This window comes from Tenrec ecaudatus, chromosome 4 (genome assembly GCF_050624435.1).
Source record: "Tenrec ecaudatus isolate mTenEca1 chromosome 4, mTenEca1.hap1, whole genome shotgun sequence".
In the NCBI taxonomy this organism is placed as follows: Eukaryota; Metazoa; Chordata; class Mammalia; order Afrosoricida; family Tenrecidae; genus Tenrec; species Tenrec ecaudatus.
The window spans coordinates 205,131,547-205,144,440 of NC_134533.1; the positions used below are offsets into that span (position 1 = coordinate 205,131,547).

Genomic DNA, 12,894 nt, shown 5'->3' on the forward strand with positions numbered 1-12,894 from the left:
AGCCACTCCTGAAGGAGATGAGGCTCTTCATGCCCGCGGAGCTCTGAGGGCAGTTCCACCGGTTGGGCGCTCCCCTCAATGGCAGTGAGCTTGGAGCTGGCTCTACCCCTTTCAGCCGGTCCTGCATGCTCTCTAGCCCTTTCCCGTCTGTCCTGCCTAACCCGGGGGGCTACCCCCAGAGAGCTCCTTCCAGAGGGGTCCTTCCGGGCAGGAGCTCCAGCTGGTCATGGTGAGCGATCATGAGCCCAGATTGCTTGGGAGTGAGGGGAGAGAGTGGAAAACAGACAGACAGAAGCAGAGTAAAAGCCAACCAGCCCTGCACATCTCCCATGCAGAGAGCCCCGTGTCTCACAAGACCATGTGGCTCAGACACTCCTGGAGAGGCTTCACAGGGCTCAGAACACAGCGGTAACAGAGAGGGAAATGTGCCTCACTTGTAAACACAGGTTCCTGTTCAAAATGCTAACATAAAAAACCTGCACGAGCCTAGATGTGCTTGAATTGACAGATGAAAAATTTCTAGACTGCAGATGGCCAGTTTTTCCTACAGCAATATCACCACCACCTCTCTGACTGCCTGCCATCAGCACTCTGTACTGACTCACGGCACCCCGTGAGTCTGCTCACCACGGAGTCAGTACTGACAGCGCTCCCTTTGGTTCTGCTCACCATGGGGTCGGTGTGACGGCACCCCTGTGGGTCCCCTCACCATGGAGTCAGTACTGACTCACGGCACCCTCTGTGGGTCCGTTCACAATGAATAAGGTGACCAGATTTTAACATTGGTAAAGCGGGACACCATTGATAAAACTCATAGCCTGGCGAAATAGCCACATGGCAGCCGAAAACCGTATACCCTAGCTTATCGTGCATTCTTTCAAAAAATTGGGACTTTTTAAAAATGCCACGGGATACGGGACAAATTATTAAAATTCGGGACTGTCCCGCCAAAAGCGGGATACCTGGTCACCTTAACCATGAAGTCAGTACTGACTCATGGTGCCCCCTGTGGGTCTCCTCACCAGTCAGTACTGACTCACAGCGTCCCCTGTAGGGTCTGCTCACCATGGAGTGAGTGTAACTCATGGCGGCCCCTGTAAGTCTGCTCACCATGGAGTCAGTACTGACTCACAGCACCCCCTGTGGGTTTCTGAGACTTTAGCTGTTCACTGGAGTAGAAAGCCCAGTCTTTCTCTCACAGAGCTGATGGTGGTTTCGAACTGCTGACCATGCAGATCGCAGCCCAATGTGTAACCACTACACCACCAGGGCTCCAACCATCCTGTCTAGATAGGAAGCATTGCGTGACCTTCTGGGGCTTCAAGGGTCTTCTGGTTCTGCTCGCACCACCCGATGGGGTAGAGGCCCGTCTTCCTGATGTCACACCAGAAGTCCGCCTTCCGGTCCTCCCCGTAGCCCTCGTAGCGGAGAAGCAGCAGCCGCTCACAGGTGGTGACGACCGTGGCCACCCAGTAGGTCTCAGGCTCCGCCTTCACAGCCACCTCGAGCTTCATCCCTGGAGCAAAGCCATTCTGCAGACGTGTATCCACCTGCAGGGCAAAAGGGCATCGGCTGTCAGGCAAGCAGATCAAGTATCCCATTGCCAGCCCACTGGTCACAGACTGAAACTACTCCAATACGCTCAGCGCAGGAAATGCCTCTGGGAAGTTCTGACTCTCAGGTGCAGCTGTGGTGCAAATACAGAGACAGAGAGACAGAGGTGCAGCAGTGCTCTATCCCATCCAGGATGCTGAGAGCTCAGGACTGTCCCCAAGCAGCCCATCCTGACTGCCGACCAGGTTTTCTCCAAAGCCTGTAGAACCACGAAATGTCCACCCTGCTAACCACCTTCCACGTGTTCTGTTCTCAAGAGGGAGCCCAGACCACTCAGCAGAACATTTACCAAGACAAAATACAAGCCATTGTGATGGCCAAGGAGGACGATACGTGCACAGGTAAGGAGCCACGCTCCCCAGTTTGCTGAGAGCAGGCTGAGTTTCCAGCTGTCATCCTTAAGTGACAGGGTCCCATTTTTCTCTCAGCAGTGTCCCAATTTAGATGTGATACTATGTGGCCACAGAAGTATGAGTTAAGCTACAAAAGATTTAACTATTTTGTGGCTAATAAGAGTCAGATTTCTTGCAGTCAACAAAGTAAGTTACAAATACAGAAAGAGAAAGACTCAATTGGTGTTGCCTTGTAATTAAGAGGTATTAAAATAAGCTTATGATGTCTGCCAGATATATATGCATAAACCAATATCTATGAAATTTAAAATTTTATATGATACGCACACACACACACACACACACGAGGGAACTTCAAAATGTTCGTGAAAAATTTCCATTCTTGTAATGATATTTTTCCAGACTTTTTTGGGGGGTGGGGTGGGGCAGGACTCCCCATAATTAAATCTCGCAATTTTTATCTTCCTGGAAAAGTCTATAGCTTTGCTTAAATTTCCCAAAGAAATTTTTGCTGGGTATGGGATTCTAGGCTCACGGCTTCAAAACTGTCACTGCTCTGTCTGCTGACTGACAGGATTTGCTTCCATGATCATTTTTGTTCCTCTATGTCAGCAGTTCTCAACCTGGGGGTCGCGACCCCTTTGGGAGGGGGGGGAGTTGAATGACCCATTCATAGGGTCACCTAAGGCCACTAGAAAACACATATTTCCGATGGTCCTAGGAACAGAGACACCGCTCCTCTATCCATCTCCAGGCGGGTCCACCCACATGCAGTATGTCCACAGACGAATACCCGGTGTGAAGACCATGCTACACCATGCTGCAAGACAAAGTTTCATTTATTTTTCACTAAAAATAAATATTTCACAATATATGGTTACATAGTGTATCTGTGATTGATCACAATGCTTTCATTATGCTCAATTTGTAACAGTGAAAATACATCCTGCCTGTCAGATATTTACATGATTTATCACAGTAGCAAAAGGACAGTGATCAAGTAGCAACGAAAATAATGTTATGATTGGGAAGGGTCACCACCACATGAGGAACTGTATGAGAGGGTCGCGGCCTGAGGCATGAGGCAGGTTGAGAACCACTGTTCTACATGCACTGTGTCTTTTTCTGTGTTTTTTTTTCCCTCTCAATCTCTAGTTTTCAGCAGAATGTGCCAGGTGGACCGTGTCTGTCTGCTCTGGGTTAGGATCTGTGACCTTTTTCTTTCAGAAAACTCTCCGCTATTTCCTCTTCCAGTGTCTTCCTCGCTCTCTCCCCTTTTCCTTCTGTGATCCCAGTGACACTTATGTTAGACTTCTCGATACGGTACCAGAGCTGTGGGCCCACTGATCTGTGTCTTTCATCTTTGCGTTTCGGTTTAAATAATCTCTATGGGCCCATCTTCTGGTTCCTTGTCCTACCTGTGTCCCGTCCGCCCGTGATCCCATCGTCTGTTACCATGGTCCCCATTCCCATCATTTTCCTTTGACCCTTTCTAGTGGGCATCCATCTCTCTGCCTGAAATCCCCTTTCTGTCCACGCACACGACCCGCCCACCTCCCAATGCACTGATCAACGTCATCTCTAATTCGCTAACACCTTCCAGACCTGGGTCAGATATGAATCAGGTGACGTTGCTTGTTTTGTCTCTTACAGGGTTTCCAACCAGCCAGAAACGCTCCGGTGGTGCCCAGTGGGGCACACTGCCTGGCCTGTTTACCGACCAAATCTCTGAAGCAGGGTGTTTCCAACACAAGGCGGAAACGGACAGCAGTGCACTGGAGGCCGACACACATGCACACGCATACACACGCGCGCGCTGTCCGCCATAACAGACGGGTTTCCAACTGCTCAGAGGCTGGTCTTCAACAGCGTGCCGTTTTCTCCCGCTTCGTTGAGCATCTCGTCATGTCTTGGGTCTTGTGCAGAACTGAGCAGATGAGTGTCTCTATTCATTTATTTTACCGGAAGCGGGGCTGGATTGGGGTGGTCATCGACAGTGCTCCAGAGTGCTATCCCACTGAGGTCCACGTACAGGGCGTAAGCCCTCCATCGGCATTAGGCCCTTTTGTCAGAGACGAGGCCTCTCCCCAGTCATCAGCTGGTATTAGGGGCAGGAAAGGACTTGAGCCTCAGCCTGGGGTAGGCCTTTAAGTCCTGTGTGTTGGGAATGGGAACTTCCACGTGATCCCTTCTCTCCTCCAACAGCAGGGATCGCTATGGCTTTCCACTCAGGATGTAGTCTTGAGGTTCTCCAGGGAGCGGCTGTTTTTCTTTCTGTGTTAGTCTGGGTGCATTAGAGAAACAAAGCCACAGAAACTCATGAGTTTCTGTGGCTTTGTTTGAGAGAGTTTTATATAAAGGCTAAGTGCACATCAAGAAAACATCCCAACCCAGTGCTGCCCAAGCCCACAAGTCCAACATTAGCCCATATGTCGGACACCAATTCACAATGTCTTCCTCCATCTCACCAAACACATGTAATGATGCTGACTGCAGGAGGAAAGCCCAATCAGTGAGCGTGTAAGTATCTCAGCACTGGCAGGGGTCTCCACAACGGGTGTTCAGTACCCAGGGCTGAATCGAGGTAGTTCCATGTGGCTTCTCCTCAGGGATGTCTGTCTTGCAGGAAGTGAACTGGCGGAAGCAGGGAACTGGCTAAGGCAGTTGCACTCTGGTCTGACCATCAGAGAGCAAGAAACCCGAGAACTAGAAAGTCGAGGCTCACCGATCCATTTATCTCTCCACCCTTCAATTGACCCCACATGTGTTTATTGGCCAGGTTGGCACAATAAACTTTATCTCACTTGCTTTCTCTCTCTCCTCGTTCTCACTACAATAGGTCTTCACCCTCAGCACAAATCCTGCTCTGGAGGTCCTAGGTAGGACCCAGCTCCCTCTGTGGGAGCCCGCCCCCCCAGTCCCAGCAGCACACGGGGAAGACCCTATTCTCCTAGGCCCTTCCTTCCTGTGTACCTGTGTACCTACCAGCCCTGTGCAGCCCCGTGGGCCTCCTTAGCCAGACTTTGCTTCACACTGAAGTTGTGAGGGGTCGGCTCCCAGCCACAGCGACCAGGCACAGACGGTCGGCCATCCTCGGCCCCATGTTTGAGTCCCTGCTGTGGCCACTGCGAAGCCCGTGCCAGCAGCCGGCACATCCACCCCCACTACTCCATACGGGGACCGCCATTCCCTTGGTGGGTGTGGCAAGTCCCCTGGAGGGCTGAGCAACCCCCACCCCCGCCTGCATCTGTGCATCGCTGACCACAGCCCCATTTCTCAGCGTCCTCCTACACACAGGCCCCCCTTCTTCTCTGTATTGTGATCACGCTCACCGACACTGCCCAAGTCTGACAATGGCGGCAGAAGGTGCATTTGTTGCTCAACCTCCCTGCTGTTTGGTCAGACGAGGAGGGAGATAGGATGGATGGATGGATGGATGGATGGATGGATGGATGGATGGATGGATAGATAGATAGATAGAGAACCCTGTCTCTTTAAGATACATTTAAAAATTGGGATGGTAGGAAGAGAAGTTGTTCTCCATGTATAGCTTTGTGTAAGTAAATAAGCATGTGTGGATATGTGTGTGTGCTGGGAATAACATCACAAAACACACTTCGAGGGTATTCGGGACTGTTAACAGGTTCCCCCTGGCTCGCCAAGCGGGCTGCTCGCTGCGAGGTCAGCAGATCAAAACCACCAGCTGCTCCATGTGAGAAAGACGAGGCCGGCTACTGCCTTCAAGACTGACAGTCAGAGCCTACAGGAGCAGTGTCCTGCCCTTCCCCGAGGGGCGCTGTGAGGGGACAGGCCTCTCTTGTAACTACTGAAAGCATTTCCCAGGGTTCAACAATGCACCAGGCATCGGCACCCTAAGCTGGGATGAGCAGCTCCTGACATTTCAACCTGAGAGACAAATAAACCAGCAGAGAAGTCAAAGCTAAGGACAACGAACACGAGTGGGCTTTTACATGAGAACCAATTGGAGATAGCAAGGCTCTTCGGTTGTTAAAAGCATGACCTAAAATAGCACGATTCAAATTTACAAAACCATGGACTACACTGAGTACCCTCACTCCTCCTGAAAAACAACAACAACCAACCTATGGCCTGTAATAGTTTTATAATCAATGAATTCATGATTTTGATGCAAGAGTTAAGGGTGAGCAAGTTTTAATAATCCCCGTTCATATAAACTGGATCACTGTTTTGCCAATTGAGGAGAAGCAAACCTAAAAACGAAACAAACAAAAAATACCCATAAAAAAATCCACTACCAGAGAGTCAATTTTGCTCAGAGGGACCCTATGGGACAGAGTGAAGCTGCCCCTCTGGGTTTCCAAGATTTTAAACTGTTTGCCAGCAGCGATGTACTCATCTCTCTCTCCCTTGGACTGGCTGGTGGATTCCAACCACCAACCTTCAGGTCGGCAGCTTAATGAGCAACCCACATGCCCTCGGAGCAAACCAAGCCCTGAGGTTCTTTGATGTGAAAGACAAGCAAGTGAAGCATTTTCTTTAATGGATGAGCTTAAAACAAACAAACAAACATCCAAGAATGGTCAGAAAAGCAAAGTCCTGCACTGAATGGCAAGAAATACAAAAATTGTAAAGGACTGTGGAGTAATAAATTGGCATATTCTCTAAATGGGGCACTCCAAAATCCAAAATCCCACAGCCACTAAATCCATTCTGACTGGGACATTGTTTCCAAGACTGTAAATCCTCACGGAGCAGCCGGCCCCATCGTTCCTCAACCACTGACCTTGTGCTCAGGAGCCCAGTGTCAGCCCCTGAATGGGGCACTAGGAGGAGGGAGAAGAGGAGAGTGTTCCATTCACTCAAGTCCTCCAATGGAAGGGGCTCTACACATTCTAACGATGCCCTGTGGTCCACGGATGAGGGACACACACGCGTCACACACACAGCACTGCTTACATGTTTGAAGGACCCGTAGGGAACCGCCGTCGACCCAGTGTCTTCTAGGTAATCCTCCCAGCTTAGCTCCACTTCTTCCACGCCAGAGCCGGCCTCTGGAATTAAAGAGGAACAGGACGAGAGCAGGCGAAGAAAAGCCAGGTACAAAGCAAGGCATCCTACAGGTCCACCGACCTCACCGAACTTACTTCATGATCCGCTGATCGACTTTACAGGGGGAGAGGGAAACAGACAAACAAACAAAAAGCATTCATTTTAAATGACGGATTCCCTTCAGACGGCGGTTGTTGATGAGTCTCCACAGCAGCAGGAATGGAAGGCCCATCTGGAAGCCCCCACGTGGATCACAGAACCTGGCTCTGTGGTCCTCCTCGGCTACCTGCAATTCTACACTGCAACTGAGGGCCACACGCCGTGTGCCTCAGAGGCTTCCGCCTGTCTGTGTTAGGACTGCCCGAGTGGTTTAGTGAGGGATACCACACAGTCCACTTTTTGTCTCAACCCCCCCCCCAAAAAAATCTCCTTGATTTCCTCCTTTCCCTTGATACCTATAAGGTAAGGTGACCAGATTTTAACATTGGTAAAGCGGGACACCACTGATAAAACTCATATCCTGGCAAAACAGCCACATGGCAGCCGAAAACCGTATACCCTGGCTTGTCGTGCATTCTTTCCAAAAAAGCCGTGGGACACAGGACAAATGGTTAAAAATCAGGACTGTTCCGCCCAAAGTGGGACATCTGGTCACTTTACTATAAGGTGAACTTTCCCTGAGGAACCTGGTCTTTGTCCTTGCTTCCCTCGGGAGGCAGCATCTACAACCTTGGCCTTTCCCATTCTTCCACATTCTCTTAGATGAGGGCACTGATCCACGTGGGTTTCACCAGCTGTGCCAAGGAGGAGACTGAGGGAGGGGCTGCTCACGCCAGGTGGGCCCAGCATGTGCTATCAGTGGGCCTCAGGGCAGGCGAAGGCAGGGCTCAAACCCACCCTGCCTCCCCCAGGAGACCCCCCTGAAGGCGCAGGACACAGGCTCTCTGTGGGCTTGGGGGGCGATCAGAGGCATCGATGCCCGTGGAGAGCAGGAGTCTCTTCTTCTGGGGAACACAGAAGCTCCAATTAGAAGCCCTCCCAGGCTTACCGGACCCTGGGTACCTCTTCTCTTCATTAATATTGTTTGCAATAATACAACTACAACGGTCAGGTGTGTGAGTCCCGTGAGTCATTCTAGCAGATTATGGAACCTCAAAGAAGGGCTTCGTCAACTTCCCAGTTGGCGGCTGGTATCCTGAGGGGGTCCAGAAAAGCCCCAGGTTTGCAGCCAGGTGGTCAGAAGTGAGGGAGGGTCAGAGGCCGGCTCTATGGTTGGTGAGTAACTCCTGTGTTTGAAGTGAGGGTCAAGTTTGCAGCTGGTGTTTGAAGTCTTCGGCAAATTTGGCCGTCCAGATAGCTGTGCCCTTTCCCAAGGTCTGATCTCACTCAAGGGGTCCCTGGTGGTACATCAGGCTAAGCATTGGCAGTTCAAGACTGACCACGGCTCCATGGGGGAAAGATCCAGCAGTCTGTCTCTGCAGAGAAGTCGTCTCCACAGAAAAGACCCATAGCCTTCGAAACCCTGTGGGGAAGCTCTGGTCCACTCCAAAGGGTCTGGAAGAAAGGGGAAGGCAAGGGGGCCAGGTGTGAAAGACTGGGGCTGTGGTTAGGGTCATTAGAGGGACTTCACGGTGCACGGGCGCGAGAATTGCCCCAGGAGTGAAGGGCTGTTGGATTTCCTAATAGTTAGTGTCCGAGGAGTAGCATTTGACCCTTACAATACTTTACATCTGAGCAGGAGAAAAATTTGAGAAAAACATCTCAAATCTAATCACTTCTACACCTTTAAAACACTCAAATCTACACCTCGCTAGTCCAAGGAGTAACCATAATATTTTCACCTTCCCATCACACTTACAACTTAAAATCCTTGGGAATCTGCAAAGATCCTATAGAATTGGGCCCCCTGGCCCTCCACCTCATCCTCTGTGGCTCTCTACACTCGGGCAGACAGGGCTGGCAGTCGTCTCTACACTTGAGTGGACAGGGGCTGGGTGTCTTCTCTCCTCTTTCGAAAGCCCTTGCATTCTGCTGTTCCTGCACAGAGCCCTCTCCCCACGCAGCTGTCTCCTTCATTCCAGTCAAGTCTCTACTCAAAAGTCCTGGGCCCTGATTCCACGTTCACCATAGCACCCATTCCCCCTGACCACAGACCGGGCGGTCCACGAGCCACTCCTATGCCATCACTTAGACCCTGAAGTCACTGGTACGCAGCTACGAGAACCCTAGTGCCCAGGGCCCAGGAGCAGTCCTCAGAACAACACCTCCCCCAGCGAGTTCCCGACGACCGATGTTCCCTACGACGACGATAGCCTCTGGAGACGGGGCCCTGGGGAGCCCAGGCCCCACACAAACACATTCACGACAGAAGGTGTCTGATAACAGCAGACTGGACAGGAGCACTGGGAGGAGAGTAAGTGACCATGACCCTCCAGCAAAACACGGGTGTCAAAATGAAGTGAAAGGAACCAGCGCTGGTATAGATGAATCCACTTTTAAAAAGTAAGTACAAAATGGAAACAAGATAGCACTTAGGTTTCCAAAAGAACTTTGTAACAGCGTGCTCGTAAAGACACATGCACGATGAGAGAAAGGAGGACACACATCAACTTGAGCAGCATCCTCTCTGCGGTGGAGGGAGCGGCCTGGAATCCAGGGTCAGGAGGGAGTTATCAAAAAGGCCCCAACCACAGGCGGCCAGTAGAACCACCTGAAACAAGCCAACCCCAGGTGAAGCGCCTCTCTCTGGCTTGGGTCTGACTTAAGGACAATTTCTGCTTGCTTGCTGTGAAGCACCCTCAAGTAACCCCTAAGACTCCAAACCCACAGCCATCCACCCAGTTGATCCCAACTCACAGCAAACAGGGGTCTGGGACCAAACAGCCTCACCCCACTCCCTGCAAGCGGCTGGTGGGTCTGAACTGCTGACCTTGTGGTGAGCACATGCCACCCACCCTAAGCCCCTACTCCCAGTGAACTCTCCCTCACTGTCACCTTCACCTTCTGCACCTGTAGCTCTAGCTCATCGAGAAGGCTCTGACTCTGTACGGGAGCGGAGTTCTTCTCATGCAGAGAGGTGGTTGACCAGCAAACCATAAGCACAGACGCCTTTTCCTGCACTATCCCAACCCACCTCACTCCCTGCCATCGAGTCAGAGCAGGGCAGAGCTGCGGCTGCCCCCGTGAATTTCTGTGACGGTGGTTACTCTTGACAAGAACAGAAAGCCCCGCCTTTCTCCCTCGGAGGGGCCAGCGGTTCCAAACTGCTGACCTCATGGTCAGTGGCCACCATGTGTAACCGCTGTGCAACGTATTCCTTTTCACTCAGCCACAACCAGGCACTGAATGTGTCACGTCTCCTTTCTTTTTAAATGGGGGGCAACTATTGGTCCATATCCAAGTCTATTAAGTCTTCTTCATGACATGGGCATCTATCATACTGGTTCTTATTTTTAACTGATCTGAAGCGTTTCCTGGGAAAGAGAAAAGCTACAAAGACTGCACAGAGCACCCAGAAGCACAGGTGAGTGGAAAGTCAATTTCATTACGAAAGTAAGACAGAGCCGGGCATCCATGATGAGAAAATAAGCAAAAGTTTTACCCCCTCCCAAAAAATGCCCTTGAACACATGGAAAGATGTGTAAAATTTAGTTGTCACGGGAGAAATGCAAAACTAGGGCTCATTTATCAGATGAGGGAGGGGCCGGAGTTTGAGAGCACCCCACTGGGACAAGGCTGTGCTCACACGTGGGCGAGGGCACGCTCCTCTGGGGAGAAGCTGGCAACAGCTGGCAGATTTATGGACGTAAGTACTCTGGCTCCAGCAATCCCATTCCTGAAAATCTATCCCAGAGACAAGCTGGCAAAAAACCGGGAAAGACCGAAGTACCAGGCTCTTTACTGCAGCCGCCACTTGTGCCACCCAGTCTGGAAACACCCCTGACGTCCATCGACGGGGAGCGCGTGCTGCCCAGCTGCCCAGAGACGAGGCCAGCCCTACAGGCAGCAGGGTCTGCTCAGAGAAAGCAGCAAGTTTACCCCTGAGTTTTTCTGTCACTCACGCGTGGGTGTGTGTCTGTGAGTGCGCACAGAATACAAACACTAAGACATGTGCTCATACTCGTTCGTGCTTGGAGTCACTAGAGAACCCATGTCCGCTCCAAGTCCACATCCCCCTTTCTCGGGCGCTCAGACCATTCTTTAGACCCGAGGGGCACGGCGCGGTGGGGGTGGGGGGTGAGACTGTGAGCCGTCACACTGGCTCTTGTCTTGTCAATTAACATAAGGTTCTGGTTTTCAAGGAGGCATATTCTGTCTGTGCACTTGCCCAGCCGCCTGAGAAATGAAATCTGTGGCCAAGCCCCAGGAGACCCCTGGGCAGAGCTCTCCTTTATTGTTTTCTCTCCTGCCCTCCTCCGGAGCGTCCGCTGTATTCTAAAACTAAGCGATGGGAAAATACAGTAAAAACTCACCAACATGATACTTTAAGGATGGGGTGGGTTTGGGGCTAGCCTAAGTATCAGGATAGAAGTAGGATGGCACCTTGCTGCCGAATTTCAACTTTGGAACTAGATAGAAAGACAAATCAGAGGGGAAAAATAAACTCTGAAAATTGAAAATGAGTTTAGACAAATGGGTCTAACTGCTGGGGAGGGGCTACACCACACTCACCCCAAATACACACGATATATTCACACATACACTTCTACACACAATACATTCACATACACATACATACATACACACACTCACACATGATTGCTTTAAATTGTGTTCAAAAGTAAACCTCTAGGAGGTGTATTTGGAAGCAAAGAAAGCCAAAAGGAATCTTAAACTGACTACACTGTTATCTTCTGACATTTGGAAGGTTGGCCTTGGTGTTCTGAAACATTTATAAGGTATGTCAAAGGGTAAAAACAGGTAATGGTATCAGTATCATGAACAAATAAAAACTTTATCGAAAGGAAAATTATGAGAAATAAAAGTCTTATCTGTTAAGTTAAAATTATATTACTAAAAGACTATCATTTTCTTGCTTCACATCATATGCTCTTCCCAGCAGCGATGATGGATGAGGCCTGAAAGGAACGCCAAGCTCATCGATGAGGACACCCCAGAACCAGACGGTGATCTCAGACTACCACTTAGGAAAATGAGGCTCTGCACAGCAGGGCCACCCTGCGTCCAGTATCAAAAGAGTCTTAAAGCAGCTCCTTACGGGCAGGTGCTTCCTGCCTCCAAGACAGAGTCGATGGCCCTGTGCAGAAGCAGGGTTTTCCCGGAGCAGGATGCTGTGTGATCCAGACACTGGCAGCGGTGTTCACCGTGTCCCATCCAGGGCCTGCGAGCTGGCGGCTCTCAAGAGGAGGACGCTCCTGACCAGCCCAACTGTGTTTGCACAGATCAGGAGAGCTAGCCTGTCCCTTCCTGCCTTACATCCCGGTGGTCACTGCTCTTCCTCATTCACAAGGGTCCACAGCGACATCGTTCCCCCCAGAATAACGCACTTCTGTTTCAAGCACACCTCCTCTTCTCCCCGATGATTCAAGAGTTCCCCAACTTCCCTACAGCCTCTTGGCCAGCCAAGCAGGCTTCTCCCGTTATCTGGATGGTTTTAAGGCAACCAGACACCAAACTCACTGCCATCAAGTCGATTTCGGCTCGCAGAGATCCTGCAGGAGAGAGTAAAAGCTCTTTCCTAGGGCTTCTGAGGCTGTAAACTCTGACAGGAGCAGACAACCACCTCCTCTCACAAACAGCCAGTGAACCCACCCTGCTGACTGGCTGTGACTCTGGGCTCCTCTCAGCCAGATCTCCAAAAATGACCAACCCCCCCCCCCTTTACTGGTACTGAAGTCTCCAGCTTGAAACCGCTCACCTTCCTTCTGTGCTTTCA

General features: G+C 50.8%; 1 protein-coding gene across 7 annotated transcripts in view; it reads right to left on the reverse strand.

Annotated features, from left to right (window-relative positions):
• The window catches only part of SFMBT1 (Scm like with four mbt domains 1), a 108,777-nt gene that overhangs the window by 27,619 nt on the left and 68,264 nt on the right, over positions 1 to 12,894 (reverse strand). For 6 of the 7 annotated variants that reach the window (XM_075547516.1, XM_075547514.1, XM_075547512.1 and 3 more), the window contains 2 exons: positions 6,906 to 7,000; positions 1,310 to 1,550 (listed from right to left, as the gene is read on the reverse strand). In XM_075547516.1, the coding sequence (XP_075403631.1) occupies positions 1,310 to 1,550; positions 6,906 to 7,000 (336 nt within the window). The remainder of the gene's footprint in view (positions 1 to 1,309; positions 1,551 to 6,905; positions 7,001 to 12,894) is intronic. The other variant, XM_075547517.1, reaches the window with a different exon arrangement.